A 26025-nucleotide genomic window follows, 5' to 3' on the forward strand; every position below is an offset into this window, starting at 1 on the left:
CATTCGAGCTGGGCCTGGAAGTTGCGTTCAGGTTGCACATCTTTTACCCGGGAGCTCTGCCTTCTGTTTCTTTGCTTCCCACTCCCCCAGTCCTTCTAATTTAAACGTTCCGAAGCCACGTGTGCACCTTTAGCTCGTTCCAGCCTATAGCCCTTCTCCACTTCCCACTCCCCCGGCCCTGAGCTCCAGGAGGCAGGGGCAGGTCTCCCATTGGGCGGGTGAGGAACCGAGGTCCTTCCAGGGCTCGGTTGCGGGTTCTGAGGAACCAAGCCTGCCGGTTCCCGGGCTAGGATTTGGGGGGCCCAGGGGGGAGAGTGGAGGAATGAATGTGGCAAATGCTACAGCAGCTGAACTCGGAGAAATGTATCCTGTAGGTGTAGTCGTGCTATATATATTTTTTTGTTTTTCTGATTGACGATTTTCGTAAAACTTTGAAGGAACAGTAAGAACCGTGCGCGGGGCGGGGCGGGGCGGGGCTGCGGGCCAGGGAGACGCGGCCACTGCCGGGCGCTCAGGGCGACGCGCGGCCGCCTTCCTGCCCAGGTGGGTATTTCCCCGCATCCCCGGGAGCGCGCGCAGGTGAGCGCAGCCCTGCCCGGCACCTGGGCTTCCCCCGCTTGGCTTAGGGAGGCTCCCCGCTAGTTCAAAGCCGTGGCTGCCTCTCCCGCCCCCTCCCCATCCGCGGGCGAGGCAGCCCAAGCGAGCCTCGACACCTTCCTTTGCGCCCCCCCACCCCGCCCCAAATCCATCAGCCCGAGTCCCGCCTGCTGCCGGGCCGTCCTCGGCAGGGTCGCCGCCTCGCTCCCTCTGTCCTTTCTTCCAAGGGCTCATTACCCGGGCGCCTGGGTTTTGCCAGCATTTACTCAGTACCTATTAGGAGCTGCATTCCGGGTCCACGCAGGACCTCATTAAATGTTCCGGCACTCAAAGGGCTAGGTCACTGGTTCTCAACCCTCGCTGCACGGCAGATGGCGCGCGGGGGGGACTTGAAACTACGGGTGCCTGGGCCCCAACCCCAGAGAAACAGTTTTAATTGGTCTGCGTGCTCCCTTCTGTCTGTGATATTCTTCTTTCCCCTGTTTAAGAGGAGGCAAAGTGGGGAAGCACTGTCCCAGGTCCCAGGCAAAGCTCAGAGCCTGTCCGCGGTCACACAGGGAGGGAGGCAGGGTGGAGGCAGGGAGACAGGGGGCCTCCTCAGGTGGGGTGTGGGCGAGGGGGTGGGGGTGGGGGGAGGGATGCACCATCAGTCCATCCTTTCCAACCCAGGTTTTGTCCGTTCCCTCATCCGCTCTCCTGCCCCCTCAGCAAGTCTCCATCTTTACAGCAATGGAGTGAGGCGTTTGGGCCCCTCCGTTGCACAGCTTAGGTCTAAATCACATGCCAGTCCGCCGTGCACTCACGTTTTCTGTGATTACAAAACACGCTACCATGCATTGGAAAAGACAAGATAAAAAGTCTCTTTCAAAAGAAATCATTTCCTCCTACAACCTAATGCTTTATCTGGTGACGCCCTGACCCCCCAGCCCCAGCTGTCAACCCTCCCATGCATCCCCTGGTTTTCTGCCCTGATTTCCCGACTCCCTGGGGGCCAGCTCACTTTTCTTAGCCCCGAAAATCCGCAAATATGTTTGGGAGTCAGTGGAAGTTCTCTCTGCAGAGACGCAGGCCGCCAACAAACACTCTTGGGGTTCAAGGTACCAAGGCCTTTCTCCTCCTGGGATTGCTCATCTTCCTGGGCGTGTGTGTGTGTGTGTGTGTGTGTGTGTGTGTGTGTGTAGGATTCCGGGTTCTCCACTCCTCTCTTCACTGGAAATACTTTCTCTCCACAAGTCCAGAGTAGAGCCCTCCTGTCCACTCACCTCCTCTTGGGCTGTCTTCACTGCCTGCTCCCTCCCCTCCCCTCCCTGTGCCCAGCACCCTGTCATCCCACCAGACCAGGCTGGTCCCCAGGAGAGCACAGTGCCACAGGGAAGGTCTGTATTTTCAATCCTGTGCAGTAGTCACGTCCATTACAAAAGCAGAAAGGAATTTCTTCCAGGGGGGGAACACATTGGACAGAAAAGATAAAATCATCACGTACATGCACACAAATAGCAAACATTTAAAGTAAAAATTTCATATAAGCATAACCAATGGACATAAGACACTGGGGGATAGGGGAGGCTAGGGGACTGTCTAGGGCGGGGGGGAAAAATGGGCACATATGTAATACCCTTTGCATTACTTTAAGCAATAAAAATAATAAATAAATAAATAAATAAATAAATAAATAAATAAATAAGGTAAAAATTTCAATGATCATTTCTTTACAACAAGGACATGTGTGCAACATGAGGGGGCAGATGAGCTCCAGGTAGGGATCCCTCAGGAATCACCTGGCCTAAGAGAAGGCCAGAGTCACCACAGACAGGAGGAGGGGCCCACAAGTCTCTGGGGAGATGAGGTCATGGGCCTGAGAGCTGTAAGTGAAGTAAGGGGATGCTTTTATAGGTGCATACCCGGTGGTGAATAATACCATGAGGGGTGCATTTATTTGCGTAGAGGGTGGTTAATAAGGTTATGAGGAAATAATTTCTGAACTCTGCTATAAGGAAGGTGGCGAGGCACTGGGAATGTTTATCATTAGTAATAATAATAGCTAACATTTACAGAGCCCCGACTAGTGCCAGGAGCCATGGAAAGCCCTTTACACAGAATGTATCTTTTAATTTGCCAAAGAACCCTATGAGGTTATTATCCACATTTGACAGGCGATGACATGGGTTCAGAGAGGCTAAGGAACTTGTCTGGGGTCACACAGCGAGGCAAGGGAGGTGCTGACAGGCTAATAAAGCCATAAGGGGAGGCATTTATTAGGACAAGGTCTCTAAGGAGCAGGTTGAGGACGGGCTGAAGGAGGAGGGGAAGGAGACTCAGGTCTGTCCTGCTCCCCGGGCTGCCGTCTGGGTTTACAGTCCCATAAACTCCAACACGACGGCCTGGCCTATTGATCTTCTTTTGAATGTTGTCATGGACCTTCTCCACCTGAGGTCTGTTCCACTGCATGTCAGACGAGGCCAGGAGGGATTTGTGTGTGAGGCGGGACAGGTGGTTTCAGGACCTCTTCCAAGAAGCCAAACCCAACAGACGCTAACAAATGTGGGCATCAATTTCCCAAGAGGTCGGGGTAAATGACACACGTTCTAGCACCTTCCAGTTTGCACAGCGTTTCCCCAAAGAGCATCGTGGCTAATCCTCATCGCCAGTGAGGAAACTGAGGCTCAGACAGAACCATCAGCCAGGAAGGGGGGGGCGGGGGGGTCCCTGCTCCCCGTCTGTCTGACTCAAATCCCTACTGCTATTATTTCGCTCTCGGTTCATTCCAGCAGAACGTACTTATTCAGCGCCCTCCACCCTACCCCCGGGTGCTCTGCCCTGAATGGGCACCTGGTGGAGGGTACAATCTAATGGGCAGGCCGCGTCACAAGGACAGAAGGCAGAAGCAAGGAGGCCAGCCAGCTCACAAACCATCCTGGTGGCCACAGGGAGACCAAGGGAAGGAGGACACAGGGGGATGGGGAACAGATAGCCCATGAGACCTCAGCAGTGGTTTTGTGCCCTGAGAGAAAAGGAAGAGGAAGGGTGATTACTGGCGCGACACAAAACACCAAAATTCAAGGGGCCAAGGGGGAAGGAGGCAGGGCCCGAGGGCCCAGCTGACGAATTGGAATCCCACATGCAGTGAAGTGGGGACGACCTGAAAGATGCCCCGGCCCTCCGCAGGGCCGGTCCCCCTGGAAGGGGCCTGTCCGAGCTGGAAGGAACACCGGCGGCATTGGGGCCCCAGGTTGGGAGTTCAGTTGGGATCCCGTGGGGCTGAGGAGCCAAAGACCTCCATCAGCTGTGAGGAAGGTCTCTGCCAAGTCTTTCTGGAACTTGGATCCTCCTTTGTTCACAGAACATTCGGACCGGACCGTGGAGAGGATAGGAATCTAAAATGCAGCACCTTCCCAGATTCTCACACTAGGCAAGCCTTGGATGCTAGAGCAGCCTATGCATTCCTGGGACCCCCCTCTTCAGGCCGGAGAGGTCTCGGCCCCTTTGCTCACTCCCTCTGCCAGCTGCACCTGCTGCTTCCACTCCTGCCTCTGCCTTGTGACACCTGGTGGGAAGGCTGACCCAGCCACCTGCTCTGTCCCTCTGAGCCACCACGTTGACTCTGTGTCTGTCCTCAGGTGCAGAGGGAGTAGCTGCTCCCCTGCACGGAATGAAGTCCCCCAACTTTCTCTGCTCCAAGAAAAACAGCTCCTATGTTCACCACATTCTCCCCTCTTCCCCACACCTCTGTTGTGCACCCAGACCCGGGATGGTGCAGGAATACAGCCCTGCCCAGTGTGGACAGAGGAGAACGCTGGGCCCTGTGACTTCTGGGGTTTCCGCCTACGCGGGGAAGAATAGAGTCAGCCTATGGAGTCCGAGAAGGCCGGCTGGCCCCCGGGGAAGGGATTCCAGCATGCTCACCTCAGGAGTCGGGGATGGCCCCCAATCCTGAGGCCCCTGTGCCCATCCCTAAGCCGTGGTTGCTAGCCCTCAGGAAGTTTTCCATCTTTCACCTGGATAACTAGCCACAGGTGTCCTGCCTCAAGCATTTCCTGGGCACGCACAGGGCCCTGGGCAAGGTGCTGGGGCGGTGATGCCAAGCTGAATGCCAGGGCTTCTTGGCCCGGTCTGCAGCACTGTGGATTCCCTGGTGACTCTCCCGCCATGTATCTCAAAGGGAGTCCCGCCTCAGTGTCTACCTTATGGGGTCTACCATGAAGGTTCTGGCAACCCCGGACCTCTCAAGTAAACCATTCTCACCTGCCACCACTCTCTCTAATGCACACATGCACATAAGAGCCAATCATGCAGCAACATGGATTTCCATCTTTGGGGGAAGGATAGAGGATTAAACACACAACACACACAAAAACCTGAATTGGTTCTCAGTGGGGTGATTATAGGTGAAAAGAAGTAGAGCAACCGAAGGACTTGCATGCATGCATATGAGCATAACCAATGGACACAAGACACTGGGGGGTAGGGGAGGCAGGGGACTGTCTAGGGCGGGGGGGAAAATGGACACATATGTAATACCCTTTGTAATACTTTAAGCAATAAAAAAAAAGAAAGAAAGAAAGAAAAAGAAGTAGAGGAGCTACCCAGCCCCCAGTGGTAAGCAACACCATTAGTGCTCACGGGCCAGGGCTGCCCCATCTGCTGGCCTGAGTCCTGGCCCGGTGCTACCACCCGCTGCCTATCACCTATCGGCTGCCTATCACCTATCCTGTCCCTTTGGGAGGCCTCAGCTTCCTCATTGGGAAAATGTAAACCTCACCTGCTTCAAAGAGGCTGGAGGGAGGAGTCCCTGAAAGGATGTAGGTAAAGCTCTTATCACAGTTGCCAGCATCATAAATGGTGGTTGCTGTTGCTGTGAGTGCTAACACAGGCCAATGCCATTCTGGGTGCCAGGCACTGTTTCAGGTGCTTTACACATATGAACTCATCTAATCCTCCCCACAACTCTGTGAGGGAGATACTGTTATCATCATCCCCCTTCGGACAGGGAAATTGAAGTGCAGAGATTAAGTCATTTGCCCGAGGTCACCCCGGTAGTTAGACACATCCAGTCTGGCTCCAGAGCCTGCAGGCTTAGCCCTGCCTGCCTCTGCGCGGAGCCGGGAGCCATCCATCATTCAGCAGCTGGGGACCGGCTCCGCTTGTGGGAGTGCAGAGAGGGGAGTGTGACATGGTGCCTGCCCTGCAGGGGCTCCCGTCTCACAGGGAGACAGATGCCCAAAAAGAAAATTACAGGAGGCCTCGTGTGGAAGAGTGATTCATGCTACCAGAGGCGAGGGGGTAGGCTTTGTGGAAATACTGTCGAGGGGTCTGACACTGGCCGGACAGACGGAGTCCCCGGGGTACAAAGACCAGGGAACGGCCCCACAGCAGAGGAGATGCAGCTGGATGACTGACTTGTTGGCTGACTGCTCTATTCGTTCATTCGCTCGCTCGCTCGCTCGTTCATGCATTCTACTCAAACCCCTCTGGGATGGGTGCTGTGGGCTGAACTGGTTCACACAGGATGATTTAAAAGTTAGTGGAGTCACAGCCGGATTGCTGAGAAGAATAAGACAACAGGGATAAACGGACATAGGAGAGGGGCAGGTGAATCTTCTAGATTCCATTTTCCAAGTGGGTAATAGCTGTTACTTAAGGTGGGAGGGAGGCTCAGCTCTGAGAGGTTAAATACTTTTGGAAAACAGATTAAAGCAATGAAAACAAGGGTCATAAAAAGAAAGGAAACAAAGGTCATCCCTAGCCTCTGGGTGTTGCTAATATGCTAATGAGATGCTAATATGCTAATAAGCACCATTAACCAAGAGGCCGGAAGTAGCAGGTGGCACTTCTCAAATTTATCTGACCCTAGAAGCTCTCATCAGCAGGATTACGTGGGATTGCCTTGGCTGCAAAGGTGTACAGATGAGGGGAGGGAGGGAGGGAGAGAGAGAGAGAGAGAGAGAGAGAGAGAGAGAGAGAGAGAGAGAGAGAGAGAGAGAGAAAATTAGGCTGGAGGATTCCCAGGAATGTGGCAGCTCTAAGCTGGGTTTAGAAAAATCCTGGGAAGGTCATGGGCAGGTGGAGAGGTGATGGAAGAGAGTTTCTCCATAGGGAAAACTATAGTGGAGGCCCAAGGAAGTGGAGTTTTGCCCCAGGGCAGGAAGGGAGAATGAGCAGGGCCCAGGCCTGAAGACAGAGACCCAGCAGGAGACGGCTGCCACGTCTGCTTTCTGATGTGGGCGGAGGAGCTGAGCGCCTTTCTCCCAGAGGGAAGGAGTCCAGGGTTGGGATAAACTTTAAGGTAGAGATTCACCTTCTGGTCTTCCCTGAAGTGGCTCAGGCAGGGTGGCCCATGGGAACAGGGGCTGGGCCGGGAGGGAAACTTGCCCTGGTTCTAGTGGGATGGGCCCTCCCAGAAAAAAAGTGGCATTATCTCTGGATAATAGTGGACAGGACGTTCACGGCCCGTGAGAGTGCATTTGAGGAGCAGAAAGGGAAGAGGTGGAGAGGTGAGGCAGGGGAGACCCGTGTGGGTCTGGAGCTCCGTTAGCTAAGTTTGCCCGTCACCAAATGGCCAGTGATGCCCTCTGGCTCTTAGGCAGACAATATGAGGGACTGGAAGCTGAAGGCAGCGGGGGTGGGGGGGGGAGGGGAGATTCACCCAGCCAACCTTACTCACTGTGCTTCACAGGGCTGTCATGGCCAGTGTCTAAGCCATTACAGGACCATAGTAAGCACACATAGACCTTGGAACCCCAGTAAGAACTCTCACAGACGCCACATTTGATCTATAACAGCCCCCCCTATTCACCAGGGATACTTGCCAAGACCCCCACTGGACTCCTGAAACTGCCGAGAGTACCAAAAACTATACATACTATGCTTTTTCCTATACACACACATCTGTAATAAAGTTTAATTTATAAGTTAGGCACAGTAAGAGATAACAACAAATAGTAAATTAGTCTTTTCCCCAAAATATCAATATGCCAAAAATCTTTTGAATCATTTATTTCTGAAGTTTGCCATTTGGTAGTTTTAGACCGCGATTGCCCCTGGATAACTGCACCCGTGGAGAGCAGGTAGGAGGGAAAGCTGCAGCCTTCCCTTCCTGAGAACCAGAGTCCTCATGAGCATTTTGGCCAAACAGGACACAAGGTCCGGCCAGAGTCCACGTTCTCTGGGGTCCACCGAGTCACAGAATTCTGCCACACACCCATCACTCACTTCTTTCTCCACCCAGGCTAGTTAGACAGGACAAACCAAGATAAAGGGCATGGCTTTCCCTGAGTGTGGCCTTTTCTGTCGGGGAAGGGATCCAGATCTTTTTGTTCCACAAAAAACTGGCCCGGGATAGCATGTTTTTATAACCCTTGCTACATTAGAATGACCTGCAAAATCTTTTTTAAAAACATGTTTTTATTGATTTCAGAGAGGAAGGGAGATGGGGAGAGAGAGAGAAACATCAATGATGAGAGAGAATCGTTGATTGGCTGCCTCCTATTGGGGATTGATTCCACAACCTGGGCATGTGCCCTTGACCAGAATCAAACCTGGAACCCTTCAGTCCTCAGGCCAACCCTCTATCCACTGAGTCAGACTGGCTAGGGCTGACCTACAGAATTCTTCTTTTTTAAAAAAATCTTCTAAAATTTACTAAAGGCTAGTTTTGTGCTCTCTGACCTACAGAATTCTTCATTCATTCAGTGCTGACACGCCTTTAACTCAGTTCCTGTTTCTTATTTCATTTCAACCTCACATTTCAACTGCCCTGAGAAGAGGACTTTTACCCCCATTTTACAGATGAACAAACTGACATATTAAAGAAACTATCCGAAGTTCCATAGCTATAAAGTAGCACATCTGAGTTTTACCCGCTTTCCAGAACACCAGGCTGCCTCCCAGTACAGAGGCTAGAAGCTCAAGTCTGGACCCTATGGGGAATCACAGAATGAGGGAAAGAAAAATGGTCCCAGGGAGCAGGGACCCGCTGAGCCTGGACATGAGCTAGCTTGGGAAGAAGCCAGGTTCACTGGCCAACAACCAACAGAATGACCAACTGCGCGCCTGCATATCCAGGCTCACTGGGGATACGAAGACACATAAAGCAGAGTCCTGCCCTCAGTGGACTGATACTCTAGTTGGGGAGATAAGATGCCCATGAAGAGGTAACTAGTGACAAGAGCCAGTCGGTGGGAGCCAGTGGGAGGGCCTCACTGCGGCCATGGGAATCCAGCTGGAATTGGAAGACTGAGCCTGTTATTGGCAGATGGCCCTCATCCCACCACCCACCTTAGAGGACCTACTGTGTGCCTCGCGCGCACTTTGCTTGGTGATGAGGGTACAAAGATAATGGAAACCTGGTCCTGCCCACGGGGGGGGGGTGGGGGGGGGCTCACAGTTTAGTCACTAAAGCAAATAGACCGAGTAGGGGGCGGAGCTCTGGCCACGTGCTGAGGGAAAGCTGCCCAGAGGAAATGGAGTCTGAACTGTCCTTTGAAGAAGGAATGGGAGTTCATAGAGGTCATTCCAAGAGAAGGCAGGGGCAAATGCAAAGGTCTGGAGATGGGAGGTACTATACAAACAACACAAATAGTAAAACGAGATTAACAATGGCAGAACGTATGTATGGGCACCAGACCCTGTGCCAAATCTCACAGTAGCCCTCATTTTACAGAGAGAAAACTGAGGCTCAGTAAGGTTCAGGTATTAAAGGCAGAACCAGCTAGAACCCAGGACTGATGCCCCCTGAAGCCCATGCTTCTATCCAGACAAGTGAAAGCTGGTCACAGGGTGGGGATGTGGGGGTGGGAGATGATTTAGGATGGAGAGTTAGGAAGGGGCTATATCGAGCAGGGCCTCTCGGCCATGGCCATGCCAAGGAGCGTGGACAACACAGTCAGAGCTCCCGGCTGAATGCTCTTCTGATTGGGCCATTCATTTAAAAAATGACAAGCCCTAGCCGGTTTGGCTCAGTGGAGAGAGTGTCAGCCTCCGAACTGAAGGGTCCCAGGTTCGATTCCAGTCAAGGGCACATGCTAGGGTTGTGGGCTCGATCCCCAGTGGGGGACTTGCAGGAGGCAGCCGATCCATGATTCTCTCTCATCATGGATGTTTCTATCTCTCTCTCTCCCTCTTCCTTCCTCTCTGAAATCAATAAAAATATATTTAAAATAAATAAATAATTAAAAATGACAAAACCCACCAAACTCAAAGAAAGATCCTCTGAGGCCAAGAGTGAGTAAGACAAGGGCCCAGCTTGACAAATAGAAAGTTGAAGTTAAGAGTTGACAACAGACTACACAGCCGCTTACCTGTTGCTAACGTAGAAGGCACTCAACCTGCTAAGGAAGGAGCGTAAAGACAACAAATATTTATTGAGCGTCTACTACGTACTTGCCAGGCACAGAGAACACAGCAAGACAGTGCCTGCCCTCGGAACACATGGAATTAACTAACAACAACATGACATAGGAAGCCAGGATGCAGGCGAAGGAGAAGACAAATGTGCCAAGTCAAGGTCAATACAGACGCAAGCGCTGAGCTTCAAGCTTGACTCCAGGTTCCCTAACAGCCAGGAAGCTCTGAAAGGAGAAGCCGCGCTCGTTCCCGGGGAGAAATAAAGCTAAATATTACATTGTAAAGGTCCAGTAAAAACTCATCCCTATCAGAGCCACTAACACAAGAATTGGTTTGGGCAGAATCCTCTTTCTGGCGCTCGATCTCTGGTATGTGCATGACACGGACCAGATGCCAAGGAGCAAGAAGGACAGCAGAACGACAAAGCCTATAGATCAGCGGTTCTCAACCTGTGGGTCACGACCCCTTTGGCGGTCGAACGACCCTTTCACAGGGGTCACCTAAGACCATCCTGCATATCAGATAATTACATGACGATTCATAGCAGTAGCAACATTACAGTGATGAAGTAGCAGCGAAAGTAATTTATGGTTGGGTCACAACCTGAGGAACTGTATTTAAAGGGCCAGAAGGTTGAGGACCACTGATGGAAGGACCATGAGGGGCCATTTCCTCTCCATCCCTCCTGTTTCACAGGGGAGGAAATGGAGGCCCGGGAAGCAGTGATTTGCCCAAAGCCACCACTCTCCCCTGCAACAAAACGGTCACCGGGCCACTGCGGCCGGCTTTGTGCAATCCCAGCTTGAGGACAGGTGGGTAGTGTGTCAGTGACTTATACGTGGTCCCAAGTAAGAGCCCTCTCAGAGGTTCAGCCATAGTGTCAATAAGCCCCAGGCAGCAGCTCTCAAGTTGAAGGTCAAATGTAATCACGCCACAAAGCCATCCTTTGAGAAACAAGGTAGAACAAGCAAATTCTTGCTCCAAAGAAGAAGTCCACTTCTGAGCCTGAATGGTGGCAGAAGGAACAAGCGTTGAGCCCAGCAGGACATGGGTTCAGAGAGCAGGCTGCAGGACCCAAGTCCGCATCTGTGAAATGGGCAGAGTTTGGTTCTGGATTATGATGTGCGAATTGGGACCAGCCCATAGCCACGGTCAACAAACATGCTGACCTGTTCCTGGGTGGAAAAGCAAGTCCTGCCAAATGGGATTTTTACACCAAAGACTTGGACAGACACCTGAGTATAGTGTGAGCTGGTGAACCTGGGGGACAGGTAGGGTACATTTGCAAATAGAGCTGGGATGGAGAAACCGAGGCTAAGGAGACCACAGCCTTCTGAGGCCCCTCCACAGCTCCGGCTGTGAGCCACGTGGGCCTGAGCCACGTGGGCCTGAGCTGAGCAGCCGGCACCAGCTTCAGCGGCCTTTCAAAGTCAGCAGAAGCAATGTGCTGAGCCTCGAGTCACTCCTGGGGGGGGAAGGGGGGGAGTTATTCATTCTGCTTATTCACTCATGGCACTGTCATGATTCACATGTACATCGGACACTCTCAGAAGCCACTGTTGTCCATGTGCCTCTGGAGGGGTTTGACATGCAGCACAGGGTTGTGTTCTTACTTACCGAGCCCTACTGTGTGCTGGGCACCGGGAAAGGGGCCCCCAAGTGACTAGAGCTCAGGGTCTCCCTTGGTGGGGGGCAGCTAGTAGGCTAGCAGAGGAAAGTAAGACACGCAAAGCCCCTGGTCGAAGGCAGTGGAAATATATGGCAGGTCTGTCCCCGAGGGAGAAAGGAGGGAGGATGACATCTTCCCTGAGAGGGCAGTGGTTCGGAAATCTAGGTGGGCCTCCCAAAGGAAAAGGGTTTTGATCTGGGTCTTGAAGACAAAATAGAATTCCAGTAGTTGAGTGTGGGGAGGGGAGAAAGGGGTTGAAGTATTTCAATGAACAGGCACAGAAGGATGTGGGGGTACTTATCAGGGTCATGAAACATACCACTGACATGTGGGTAGAGGCCAATCCTAGGGACCCTTGGTGCCTAACAAGAAGTGGGGAGCCATGGGAGGCTTTATTTATTTATTTAAACATATTTGTATTGATGTCAGAAAGTAAAGGAGAAGCAGAGAGAGAGAGAAACATCAATGATGACAGAGAATCATTGATTGGCTGCCTCCTGCATACCCCCCATTGGGGATCAGGCTCAAAACCTGCCCTTGGCTGGAATCGAACCCAGGACCCTTCAGTCCACAGGCTGACGCTCTATCCACTGAGCCAAACCGGCTAGGGCGCCATGGGAGGTTTTAGAACAGGGCGGAGACACGCTGAGAAAGCCAGGTTAGGGAGATAAGTGGGCAGGAGCCGGACAGGGGGCAGGACGCTGGTTTGTGCGTGGCCACAGCTCCTATTTGCATTCCTAAAGGGCCTGGCAGGTAAGTGGGACTCTGTGCCCAGGGCAGGCTTCACAGAGGGCCCACCGACCTGGGTATTGGGTCCTGTTGCTCACGTCCCCCTCTCTACCCCCAACACACACACACACACACACACACACACACACACACACACACACACACACGGTCCTCCCGGTTTTTCCAGCCTAGCTCAAGTGAGGCGTCTCCCAGTTTGAGTCCTTATCCAGGTGACTAGGGTTTCCTGATGACCACAGACCTTGGAAGAGCTTGTCTGCCTCCAGCCCTTTACTCTCAACCCTCGTCCCCTCCACCCACATCTCCCACTGTATGTCCCCGCCTAGAAATCCTACTCTGTGTCTGGCTCGGCCCAGCTCAGGCCTGTGATCTCTGTATGAGGTCAGGAGGGCTCCCAAGCCCCATGCCCTGAGCTGGGACCCTGGGCTGCCCTGTTGCCCACTTGGCCTCAGACTTCTGCTCCCTCCCCTGGGCACTACTCACTGTGCCCCAGAACCCCCACAGGGAGGAGCTGAGAACTCCCCTGTCTGTGCCTCTTTCCGTCCTCCTTTCCTGGAAATCTCAACTCCTCAAGAGAGTCCTGGCGGGTCTGTTCTGAGCATCCTCTGGTCAGGGGCTGGCTCTTACTCCTCTTCTGGTGGGACCAGCGATGGTGTTACCTCCTCTAGGAACAACTTGCAGCTTCTCAAAGGGCTTTCATAAGGATTATTCCTCCCAAAGCTCTTAGCAGCCCTGCTAGTAGGCAGGGCAAATGGTTGTTACTATCATCGCCCATTTTGCAGATGAGAAAATAGAGGCCTGGGGAAGGTAGAGACTCATCCATGATCTCTCGACTGAGTATAAAGGTTTAGCCCCCCCACCTTGCTCTGAGGCAGCTCTCAGTGACCCCCCCCCCCCACCCTGCCGCTGCCACCACCAGGCACAGGTGACCCTAATAGCTGGGTGACCAGAATCCAGGATTGAGATCTCAGAGCTGGAAGCCCAAGGCCAATGGCATGTCCAGCTCCTCCAGTTAGTGAGACCCAGAGCAGGCCTAGTTATTGATTGCCTCATGTTACATCGTAACTAGTGCAGAGCTAGGGCTCAAGTCCCCTCACACCCCACAATACCCCCTCTCGTCTCCGAGCATCGTTCACAGCTCCATCCTTCCCCTAGATGTATGGGTGTGCCTGACATTTCTGGAATTCACTCCACACACATAACGAGGCCATTTTGAGAAGGCCCGCCTCAGGGGGAACCAGAGCGCTGTCTAGTGTCCCCATCCTGACCCCTGCCAGCTCCCCCCGGCTGCACATGCCAATCTGCAAGCAGATAAATAGACTCCATGGGCCCGGGTTCCCACCCACCCCTGCCCCCCACACACCTTTCTAGCCGCAAGAACTAGAGGCGGAGTCTTAGGGCTTCAAAGCCGCAGCGGAGGCTGCCTGGGAACCAAGAAGCAGTAGAGAGATGTCAGGCTGCTTGCCCCGTGAGTCAGAGGGAGCCAGATGCCACCACGGCAGGTAGCCGAACAGAACGGGCTGCTTGTCAACAGCGCTGAAGTGATTGTGGCTTTAGCAGTTGAATTGTGGTGACTTCTTGAAACATTAGTTTCATATGAGGACAGGAAGCTTTCTCTCCCTCGCATGCTCGGCTGACCTGCCTGGAGCACCCTTCTGGCTCTAAGGCAGCCGTGTACCCACATACCACGGGTTGCCTAACAACAAGAATTGACTCTGGCCCTAACTGGTTTGGCTCAGTGGATAGAGCGTCGGCCTGTGGACTGAAGGGTCCCAGGTTCGATTCTAGTCAAGGGCATGTACCTCGGTTGCGGGCACATCCCCAGTAGTGGGTGTGCAGGAGGCAGCTGATCGATGTTTCTAACTATCCCTCTCCCTTCCTCTCTGTAAAAAATCAGTAAAATTAAAAAAAAGAATTGACTCTGGGCCCCAGCTGGTTTGGCTCACTGGATAGAGCATCGGCCTGCGGACTGAAGGGTCCCGGGTTCGATTTGTGCCGGGGTTGCGGGCTCAATCTCCAGTAGGGGGCGTGCAGGAGGCAGCCCATCAGTGATTCTCACTCATCATTGGTGTTTCTATCTCTCTCTCCCTCTCCCTTCCTCTCTGAAATCAATACAAATGTGTTTTTTAAAAAAAGACTTTGGACTCTTAGCACAGAGCTTGGTCCCCAGCACCCAGCTGGGGGTCCCACTAAGACTGAACAACAGAAAAGCACATACTTAAAGGAAGGACCCAGAAGCACCAGCTGGATTGGGCACAGAGGGGAAGTGTAGGGTTGCCAACCTCCAGAAGATTCTAGAAATACTCTGCCAGGTGCGTTAGCTATTGACCTTCCCAGAAGCAGGAGTGACCTTTCCCAGGTGGCCCTGTGTCCCAGCGCCCTCTGCCACCCAGACTCCCCTGAAGGAGGAGGCGTCCCAGGAGACAGGACTCTGACCTGGCCCCTTTTTCTCCACCCTCAGACCTTCCCTCTCTCCCGACCTAGCCCTAGTCTCTGCTTGAGAACGGATGCCCTCCGCAGCAGCAGGAGAAAGAGGGACCCTGACTGGAGTTGGGACAGCTACAGGAACAGGGCCTGGAGGAAGAGGGTGTAGCAGCGGGTCCCCTGCTGCCGCCCCACTCATACATCCACCCCCCGAAGAATGTAATTAAGCAGCAGGCCTCTGCCAGGAGCCAAGCTTTCTGCCTTCCGTCTATAAATCACCTTCTGAATCATCTCTCAGCTCCTGGAGGAGCAACTTCTGCTCGGGCTGCTCCAGGCGGCCCCAGTGCCACTCCCCCCCTCCCTCACGAGCTTGCCTCTCCTCCCGCTCCCCCTCCCGCCCCCAGCTCCAGGTCCCTGCTGGACATGGCATGGCTGCAAGAGTCTGGAAAGCTGTGTGGTGGGAGGCGGGTCAGGGGAGACTCCAGTGCTCTTTCCCTTTCCTTCTCCTTCCTGGGCAGGCAAAGAGCTGAGTTGGGGTAGCTTGGCCTCGCTCCCTCAAGTTAAGAATAAAGCTACAGGCTCATAGTCACCAGTGGGGAGTATAATGGGGCAAGCTGGCTCTGAGGATAAGGAGAAAACTGAGCCGGGTAGTGCCAATCTGGGAGGGCTTCTTGGAGGAGGCAAATTTAGATCCAAGACTTAAAGGACTTATAGTAGTTCCTGTATGTGGGGCATTATTCCGAGAGCTTTGCATGAATTCATTCATTTGCTCTTCCCAACCATCCTCTGAGGTAGAAGCAGTCGTTATTCTCATTTTCCACATGGGGAAACTGAGTCCCGGAGAGGTTAACCTGCCCTAGGTAGTACATGAGAAAGCCAGATGTGAACCTGGGAAGGCTCCAGAAGAATGTGGGCATTTGGGGGAAGTGAGGTTTGGAGGTGCAGGCAGGCTGGCTCGGCAGTGGTGGAGCCGCCAGCTTTGGAATTTAGGTCAGATGGGGCTGCAGAAGTCAAGCGCTGGGCTTCCCAAGCCAGGCTCTGAATGTCTGAATGGGTGGCCTGGGAAGGGTGGGGGAGGCAGACTCACTGGGGGAGTGGCACTGGGGACACACCGAGCTCCATGCTTCACAGCAATGAATTGGGTCCCTGTCACAGTCCTATGGACTCCCAGAGGCAGACGAGACCCAAAGGAAGCCCAGAGGGAGGCAGGGACTTGAGGTGCAGAGAAGGAAAGGGACCCATCCTCGGTCAGTGGGTGGGAAGCTCAGAACTCAGACTCCTGGCTGTCAGCACTTCCTGGCACACACGCTAACGTGAACGTATCAATGGAGTATCCGGATGGCCTTAACCTTTGAAGGGGATATACCTCCTCCCGGAACCAGGGACAAGGGGTAGAGAGTGCCTGTCCCTCCGTGGTGGCTTTAGAAGGATTCTGTGGCTCACAGCAGCGTGGGTAGAAAAGATTGGAAGACCAGGCCCCCTCAATGCACGGCTCACCCCATGCTGAGGCCAGAAAGATCTTCCTTTCCCCCACTCTCCTCAGAAGGATCTGTGGCTGCTTTCTCCTTGGAAAGAGTCACCTCTCCTTCCCCAGCCTCAGTCTCCTTGCCTTTTGCCCAGACCAAGGAGGGACCTATTCAAAGTCTAGAGAAAGCCCCAGGGTCATAGCTCCCTCCCCCCCCCCCCCCCCCCCCCCCCCCCCCGTGCCCATGTCACCTTTTCAATTCTACAGCTGCCCAAGTGCCCTTCAGGTGTATCAGCATTCCGCTCTGGGATGGGAGATACTTGCTTGGCTGAGTCTATTCATTGGGGATTTCCACCGAGGGCCCTTTCTATCTTCACCAGTGACTGAGCGTGCACCCAGCTGCCAGAGAGTGTGGGTGCCAGCAGGCTCTGCTGGGTTTGCCACTGGGGAAACTGCAGGGAGGGAGGAGAGAGTGCCCGCTGGAGGACTGGGCACGTGGTCTAGCTCCTGCCTCTTTTGACCTTTCCCACAAAGGTCTTCCCATTGGGCAGGTGCCCCACACCCCCAGTTCCTCAGGATCCCTGGGGCGGGGTGGGGGGGTGGTGGTGGGGGAATGATGTCAGGACCAGACTCCATCCATGGCTCACCTCTTAGCTCCAGAGCTGCTGACCAAATGCTACGAAATTCTAGAACTTTCCCTGACAGCTGCCCCTTCCCCCATGCCTCCCCCACATTAAAGCAGGATCTTCTAGGACATAACTCAGCACCATGCTCCTGGTATTATTACAACGTTTGACCTGTTTCATTTTTGTTTTTTTGTGGTTTTTTTTGTTTTGTTTTTTAAGCAAAATGTGGTCCCATCAGAAGAATACAAACAAATCAGCCACCACATATACTTCCTTTGGACGCCAAGCTCCGCCCACAATGGGTGTGGGGTGGTCAGGAGGGCTGTTCATTCACTTCCAAGAGACCTGGATTAATTTCCCTGCCACATCCCCCCAGGGAAAGGCCTGCCCTGGAAGGGAGACCACCCGCTTAAAGCCTGGCCATTCGATCTGGTATCTGCTCATCTGTCTGTCTGTCTGTCTGTGAGATCAACAGCCTCCAGCCAGCTCAGCTCCTCGCCAGCCCCAGCCCCAGCCAGCTGTAATTCCTGCCTGTTACAAGTGTTAACACCTGGCCCGGGGGCCTTCCTCCCCCGCAGTCTCCAGGTGCCTCCCTGGGCCCAGCCCACTGACCCCCACGGGGTTTGACTGAACATGTTCACAAGCCTCTGAAAGGCGGGTGGAGGTGGGAGTGGGGAGGAGGGGAGGGCAGGCAGAGGGATACCTGACAGATGGGGAAACTGAGGCAGGGCTTAGGGCAAGCGCTTGAGTGGGGTAATGGATCTCAGGATGGTGGAAAGAGAATTCAGGTGTATTTCCCAGCTCACTGCCCTTGACTTCTGCAGGACACTTTCCACCCCAACCCCATCTGTGGGGCAGTGCAGGCTGGTGATCGCTGGGTGAAAGGGTGGGGGGAAACAGGCTCAGAGAGGTGGGTCACACAGAAGTGAGGTGCCCTCCCAACCCCTAGCACAGAACCCCTCAGTCAGGGCCTCTGCCTCTGGAATGTAGTAGGCACTAGGCCGGGCCCTATAAGATAGTTCATTTTCCCCCAAGAAGGAGAAGAAGGACAAGTTCCTCCACCAGGCAGGCATTCACTGCGACTGACAAGAAGAATTATAGAAACCAGTGCTTGCTGTCACCTCTTCCTGTCCCAGCTGTGCCACTATTTGGCTGCAGGGCCCTGGAACCCATCATCTTCCAGAGCCCTCTCTGTCTGAGGCCCTCACAGCTCTCCCTTCTGGTCTACCATCTCTCGGGGCTGAGGCCTGCCATGCAGGATGTGGGGACTCGGGGTGCCTTCTGCGAGGCAGCACAGGTAGGAAGCCCAGCTAAATGGTTTCCCCTGTAAATCCCTCCTGGGGAATGTGGGAGCTGGGTAGGGGCAGCCGTAATGAGCTGAGATGCTAAAAGGCCTGGAATCTGAAGCCTGGGGGCAGAGTGGGAACAGGAATCTGAGGCCCATCCACTCTACTGTCCCTGTCCCAGGCCGGGCCCTGGCCTTGGCCCCAACCCTGAGAAGGTGACTCACCCCCTATCCCAGCTCCAACACTAAAGACAGTCGGCCTAAGAGGGGAAGGCTGCTGACCACAGTCCTCAGGCAGACAGGATCAGCTTGTGGCAAGGGAGGCTCTGCACCCCACACCCGACACTGCCCAGCCCAGATCCCAGGTCAGCCATGCCCCTTGCAGCTTCCTTGTTAGACCTTTGTCTCCCGCTGAACTGTCCCACCAGGACCATGAATGCCCACCAAGCACCCAATCTCAGGATGTCACTCACATCCATAGGTCATATGTGTACAAACATATCCATAGCCACAGGCCAGCTATGGTCCCTGGCACGCAAAGACAGGGTCATAGGCAGACCCAGACACAACCCTCACATTCATATTTTCAAGCACAATCAGGCCATGGCCGTGAGCACTGATATCCATGCACAAAGACATCTGTGGGGCTTTCCCCTTACACTGTCACGAAGGCATGTGCACACATGCGCACACACACGCACACAACACTCACATGCCCAGTCATGATCACAGTCATGCAGTGTCATAAGCAGACACAGGTGCTGACCTTCACATGGGCATAGATACTTCTAGACTTTCTCTCTCTCTCCCTCTGACACATACACACACCACACATATCATAGAATCAGCCACTTGCTGGCACTTGTATGCAGACACAGCAGCACACCCTGTCACGGGCTGTGGATCCCCCAGGCATATCTCACACGAGTTCACATCCGCGATCATCCAGTTACAGGCACAGACACTCCTATTCACAGAAACACACTGGGTCATAGACCTAGAACACACACACACACACACACACACACACACACACACACACACACAGGTCTCTGCTCAGACAAAGCAGCATCCCTGTCCCCCCAACCCCCAAACAATCCATGTGTCCAGTATGGCTTTCCAGGTTTTCCCAACATCTTTCTATTGGGTGGTTCCTATCTAGAGGCTACCCATACACCATTACTCACCAGACCCCAGCCCTCCCACAGGCACTGCCCAGGGAAGTGCCTCCTCCAGTTCCTAGAGCAGGAGAACCTGGTCTCTCCAGCTCATCCCTGCAGCCTGTGGGGCTCCACACCCTCTCCTCCTGCCCTCCCCCGGCCAGGGTCCCTGTGAAGGCAAAGAACAGCATGGCCTTAGCAGGGGGACAGGAGCGGGGCGGGAGGGGGTCGGGAAGGGCCTTAGAGACACTGGTTTCTGCAGCGGCCTTCCCTGCAATGGGCACGGCCCCCAGCCTGGAATCTCAGGCCACCCAGGCCACCCCCACAGGTTTCTTTATGTACAGGCGGCCTGGGGCCAGCCCAGTGCCAAGGGAAGGAGGGGCTGGGCAGAAGAAAGACTTCCCCTTGGGTGTCTGTCCTGGGAGCAACTCTCGGCACCTTCTAAACAGAGATCCTCGGCCATGCCTCTGTCCCAGCCCTCAAACACCCAGAAATAAACACCGCCACCCCCAAGCACCTGGAGGCAGACTCGGGCTGTTGCCCCCAATCTCCTGGCTCTGCTCCCCCTATTCCTGGCTAGAGAAGGGGTGGCAAGACAGGGGAAGGGGGACACGCAGGTGGCACCACACCCTGGTGGCTCTCCTCTCTGACTTTCACCCCAGGGACCACAGCCCCCCTTCTTATTCCCAGATCCCAAATTCTCACCCCTGTCCTCCCACCCCCAGGCCCAGGCTGTCCTATGTCCAGGAGGGGAAGATGCTTTAATTAAAGTTTTCCGGATGCAGGGGCTGGAGACTGAGGAGAGGCGGGTGTAATTTAGAGAACTGGTTTCTGTGTCTCTCCCCTCTGGCCTCCGGGACCTGCCGGGGGGCGATGAAGCCGCTTGGAAAACAAGGGGACTCCCCGGAATTGAGGCTCCCAGGGGCTGTTTGTTCCTCGGTTGGCTCTCCCATCCACGCACATCTCCCCCAAACACCGCGCCTGGTTTCCCAGCCTTCTTTACTAAAAATGTCTTTTGTATCCGCATTTCTCAGGGATGGAATTCTCCTCTCCCTCTCTCCCTTTCTCCTCGGTCCTCGGTTTTCCAAAACGAACGAATTTAACATGGAGAACTGGGGTTTTGGTCGGAGAACAAACCCACCCCCCTTCCGAACAACTACATGTTCAACGAGCCCCCCTTTTGCCAGGATGGACACGCAAGAAATGAATAAAACGCGAATTCAATGGCATCTCGGATCAGCAAATACCACATTCACTTCTGAGGCTCAAGATTAATCTAGAGCAGAGTGGGGAGAGTCTGATGAAATGCCCCCGTCCCCCTGCCCCTGGGGTCCCTGAAGCCACTGGGGTCTGAAATAGGAAGGCAAAGAGGGGTCATTGTGGGGAAATCTCTTGATGGAGGCGCCGGCAGAGGTGGGGGCGGCAAGGAAGGAACAGGAGGATTTTGCCCATGGAAGACCCCAAAATGGAGAAGAGGAGTGGCTGGGCCCCAGGGTCAGCGTTGGATTCCCACAAACCCAACTGCGAGCAAATGGAGGGTATTGGGGAGGGGGTCCGCAGATTGGGATGGGTGGAGGGTGAGGATCTAAGATCAGGAGACCTTCTGAGACCGGGCAAGTCCTCCACTCCAGCCTCTGCAGCGAGTAGCAGGGAAAATGGTGATTATCAGGGAAGCCAGGAGTTGGATTCTGAAGGCGACACCAGCAGAAAATCCAGGGGTGAGGGGTGGGGGGTGGGGGGCTGCAAGGAGGCAAGGAGAAAGGAGCCCCAGCCCGGGCCGAGCCCACCCCCCAGCCGGCGCCCCCCACCTCCCCGGGACTCGGCGAAGAAATCGGGCCGCGGGCAGACAAGAGGCGAGTCTTACCACCAAATTGGGTAGCCGGCGAGGACCCTGGTGCCACCGAGCAGGAGGCCGAGGAGCAGCCCGAGCAGGTGGGGCTCCATTAGAAGCAGCGCCGAGGAGGAAGTTTGCCCCCGACCATGAAGAGGGGGAGCGACGCCCCCAATAGTTGGAACAAAGTCCACTTGAGATTGGAAATGACTTTCGGGCTTGTCAGAAGCGCACCTCCACCCGCAGCCGCCCCCTCCGAGCCCAGCGCGGAGCAGCCGGGTTTGAGGATGTCAGCGAGCAGCCAATCAGCGCCCGCGGCCTAAGGTAAGAGATGAGTCTGTAGTTCAGCCTGTCAATCACGCGCCCCTCCCGCCCGGCCCACGAGTCGGGCTCGGGGAAGGGCATCGCCCTGCAAACTTGGGCAAAGCCCGCGCCCCGGACACAGGGAGAACTTGGGGGGGGGGGGGGGAACACGGCCCGTTGGAGCCTCTTGCTGGCCCAGGACCGCCGCGGCTCCCCGCCAGCCAGCTTTTGGGAGCTGGAGCTCTGACGGGGGCGTTCGCGTGGTGCCGGGTCGGCGTGGGCATGGAGGGGTGTCTCCTTTTCCCTCGGGGGGCCCGTGACCCCTGGGGACGGGGGCCCTGGGGGAATCGACAGTAGAAAGCACAGAGATGTTCCCAGGAGCCTCGCTCCGGCAGGACAGGAGCCGAGGGTCGCGGAGGGGGTTGGGAAACGCAACCCCTCCCGGCCCCCAGCCTCCGAGCCCGAAAGCCACCCGCCGCTCGACCCGGCCGCGGGAGGTCGCTTCCCGGGTGTCCGAGGGGCGCGCAGAAGGGTCTGCGGAGGCTCGAAGGTCTGGCTGCGGGCGGCGCCGGGGACAGAGCCGTGTCATTTGAGTCTTTTGTCAGGGATCAGATCGGTATCGGGACCTCCTGCTGCCTTTGCATTTCCTGCAACTGACACCAGCGGCCAGTTGCATTTCCTGCTCCGGAGCCGGGTCACTTTCTCCTCTTGGAGGGGTTCAGGCCAGGCCTCCGGCTCCGGTCGGAAGCCTGACCCGCAGTCCCATTTGGATCTTGCGGATGGACTGTTAGGGGGTGGGTGGGACGCAGAGAGCAGCCGGGGTCCTCGGAACACCCTGCTGCCCTGCAGACACACCCCTCCTCCCCAGCTCCCCTGCCCTTGGTTTCGACCTGGGGTTTGTGATGACGTCCCTTTCGCCTGCCTGGACACCGAGTGCACCCACATACCCCCTCCCCCTCCCCGCAGCTAAAAAGTCCTTCCAAGCCCCTGGCTGCTTCTTGTCCTCTCCCTCCACAAAGTCAAGGAATTAGGTCTCAGCCTGGAGTGGTGCTGAGATGGAGGGCAGACCTTGGGGGGACTTGCCTGCTGTCACCTGGGTGGCCTACCCCCCAACCCCCCTCCCTGGCCACCCAAGGCCTCCAGAGGCACTCGGGACCCTGGAGCAGCCCTGGGCCTGGGGTGAAGCAAGCAAAGCCAGTGAGTGGGGGCAAGGGCCGCTGCTCAGAGAACCGAAGCAGAAGGGGGCAACCCCAGGTCCTGGGGAGGCCTGGAACTCGGGCTTTTCCAGGTGGAGGGCACGACTGGAGGGAGTTCATGCCAGGGGCCAGACATTTCTGGCCTTTGATCTGGGCCACCCATGCCCACAGCTCGAACCCGCTGGCCCTGCGCATCCCGAGAGCTCCCTACGCACTGGGCTGCTGCGGGCGCGGGAGCTCGGGGAACTGGCCCCCGGGCACCAAGGGTCGGCAGAGCCGCCTGGGCTTGTCCCGGCTTCTGCCGCGTTCCTAGCCCGACTGGAGGGGGTGGGGTCGGGGGAGAGATGAAAGAGAGGAGGGAAGGAAAGAAAAGGGAGAGACAGTGCAGGGGAGAGAGAGGGAGAGGCTGGCTGAGAGACCAAGAAAAAACGGAGACAGAGAAAAGAGGGAGGGGAGGCAAGCAGAGGGAGCCCACGGAGAAAGAAGGGGGAAAGGGGAAGAGGAGAGGCTGAGAGGGGAAGGATGAGCAAAAGGAAGAGCCCTAAGCTGCCCAGGGACAGCGGATGGGGTGTGGCCTGCGGAGATGCCCATGTGGTGGGCTGACGTAGGTTCCTTATTTCTCATTCACCTGAAAGGAGGTCACAGTGGGTTTGCCACTGTCCCTAACTTCGGAGCCCCAGCGCCCCTGCTCCAGGGGTAGGGAGCTCTCACCCCCCTCATGGCCTGCCAGGTCCCACCGGACTTCTGTCCCCCCAGCAGGGGCTGTCAGCTGGTTTTCTGATCAGGTGTCCGTTGGAGTTCAAATCCACCTGACCATGTGGGGTGCCCCAGAGCCGAGGGCGACACTCCCTTCCCTGGCCACCAAGACCCCACTACAAACTCAGTGTGCCTGGGAAGTGGGGCTGGAGTAGGTGACCTTTTGGGGTCATCCCGGGACCCCAAGATTCCAGAGGTGCCAGCCTGGGTAGTGGGGACGGAAGATTTCTGAGGCTGCATGTGGGGTGGCGATTGGCAGAGCCGTGCCCCGCCAGTAGCCCTGGGCCATGGAGGTGAGGCTGGTCATTTCCAGTAGGGGCACATGTATGATGCCTCCTCCAGGCCGCTGGGAGCACGGGGAGACCCAGGTCATGAACACCGGGGAGGGGATGGAGAGGAGGCCAGCCAACAAGTGGGTGGGAGCCGTAACCCAGACCTGGGCTGACGGCACCGCGGAGGGAGTAGAGGGCTGGGAGGCGGTGTGGGAACTTGTGTGCGGCCCCGCATGGCCCCTGGAGAGCGGAGGCATGTGTGGGGATTTCCCCCCCACTTGAAAGCTCCCCAGAGGAGGGGATTCCTGATCCCTTTCTCCTCCCCTGCCAGGTGTCCTTCCTTCAACACAGGCTTAATTTCCTTCCTCCCGCCTGCCCAGCGCTGCCGGTTGGAACACAGGAACGGTCCCTGCCGGGAGGGGGAGGGCGCCCCCGCGCCACGTGTCACAGACGGAAGCACCTTCTCTCTCATAGGCACCCCGGACCTCAGGGTGGGTTACACTCGATGGGGAAAGGGTTAAATTTACATCCAGGCCGGCTAGAGTGGGGAGGTGGAGGCTTCCCTGCGGTGGACCCTGAATGGGGGGGCGGAGGGGGGCCTCTTGAAAAAGGGCAAAGGAGGCCGCGCCGGGCAGGGGTCTGGGGGCTAGGGGTCGGCAGGGGGAAGCACTTTGTGTTGTGTGTGTGAATCTCGGGGACCTCCGACCCGCCCATCTGCAGGCTGATGGCCCACCCCCACCCCACCCCCACCTCCACCTCCCTGGCGGCCCCGGGTTCCTTTTGATGTGCGCTCCCCAGGGGCGCGCAGTCGGCCGCTGTGGATTCCGCGCGGCTCCACCGCGTTCCCGGCGGAGGCACCGCCGAGACAAAGAACCCGGAGGCCTGGCCCCGGTTCGCCCGCAGGGGGCTACCCGTCTGTCGCGCGGAGGGAGGAGATCTCCCATCAAGCGTCGTGCCATTCATTTTTACCGGGAACAGGCCGCTGGCTGCCGGGTGCTGGGGGCCGGGACCAGCCTGGGGATGGAGGGAGAGGGAACGCTGTCGCAGGCGAGGGGAGCAGCAGGCGCGCAAGGCCAGAGGCCTCACAGGACGCGGAGAGCCACGCGGAGCGGGCGCGTGGGGGCCCCACGCTCTCTGACCTGCAGAAAGGGGCTCCGAACTTTCCGCTAAGAGCCATAGGAGCCGCAGATGGCTTCCAGCGAGTTCCCTGGAGGCCACTAGAAAGCTGGGCAACCTAGAGGCAGGAGGCCCAGATCGTGGGGTGGTGAGGCCAGTTCATTGAACAAGATTTCTTTCAACTGCCCAGCGTAGAGATAGCGTCCTGGGACTGCCGATAGCCTGCCCAGGGTAAGCACTTTGGTGAGCAACAAAGATCACTGGGACACACCACGGCGCCCCAAGCCTGCCAGCCTCTCCATCCCCAGGCCCCGGCGCGCCCCCTGGTGGCGGTGCGGATAACAAGGCAAGAAATTCTGCAGCGAAGAAGAGGGCCCTGCCCCGCCCTGCCCCGGTGGGCCAGGAGCCCGCGCCTCTGTTGGTGTGCAGCCTGGATCTTTGGGGATCCAGGTTAAGTAGGCGTCTTCGTCAGTGAATGCCCTTAATCTACTTCGCAATCCCTGAGCTTAGCTGGGGATAAAGTGTGCGTGGCTCTGGATCCCCTCTCCTCCCAACCTAGGTGGCTCCCTGGAAAGGCAGGCAGAGGAGAGGTGAGGTCCGCGTCGGGCCTGCACTCCTGGGCACCGCCGCCAGGAAGGGGCCCTGCGGCTGTAGCAGCCTGGTGTCCCTGGAAGTACTGGAGGCTGCAAACCGCAGGGTGATGGCACGAGTCCTGTCTGGCCTGGCCCACCCGCACCCCAAGATCATATAGGTGCCCTCTATGGGAACTGAGAGCTTTTCCCTGTCACAGTAGTCACTCCCCAGCCTTAGTCACCTCCAGTACCCCAAGGGCATTTTGGAAAGTGATTTGGGGTCAAAGTCTTTTAAAAGGGAGGGAGCAACGGAAAGCATGGTTGGGGGGGGCGGGGGGGGGGGGGGACTGGCCAGCTGCCATTTGTCTCTGAACCTCCTCTATTCCCTGTGCAAGGTGGAGATAATACTTTACATCTCATAGGGAGTTGTCAGCGTTAAATGAGAACGGTGCCAGACCGCAATGGTGAATGATAAATATTGGGTTTCTTTCTTCTCTCTTAGGGCCTGAGGAACAAGGGGCTCTCTTGGGTGCCCCTTCTGCCCCTGTCAGCCTAAGCTAAGCGGCTGGTCCTCAGGTGCCCAGGGGCCTCCTCCAGGATTCACCCACGGGAGACCCATCTCAAAATCTCCTCTTCAGAGAGGCCCTGAATACCACTAGCTGCT

General features: G+C 56.0%; 1 protein-coding gene across 2 annotated transcripts in view; it reads right to left on the minus strand.

Annotated features, from left to right (window-relative positions):
* WNT3 (Wnt family member 3) overlaps nt 1-21434 on the minus strand; it is a 40926-nt gene extending 19492 nt beyond the window's left edge. Inside the window, exon 1 of one of the 2 annotated variants that reach the window (XM_036341771.1) lies at nt 21180-21434. In XM_036341771.1, coding sequence (XP_036197664.1) covers nt 21180-21259 — 80 coding nt within the window. In that variant the 5' untranslated portion in view covers nt 21260-21434. The remainder of the gene's footprint in view (nt 1-21179) is intronic. The other variant, XM_036341772.1, reaches the window with a different exon arrangement.
* Between the last annotated feature and the right edge of the window lie 4591 nt (nt 21435-26025).

Source organism: Myotis myotis, unplaced genomic scaffold (assembly GCF_014108235.1).
Source record: "Myotis myotis isolate mMyoMyo1 unplaced genomic scaffold, mMyoMyo1.p scaffold_m19_p_17, whole genome shotgun sequence".
Lineage (NCBI taxonomy): Eukaryota > Metazoa > Chordata > Mammalia > Chiroptera > Vespertilionidae > Myotis > Myotis myotis.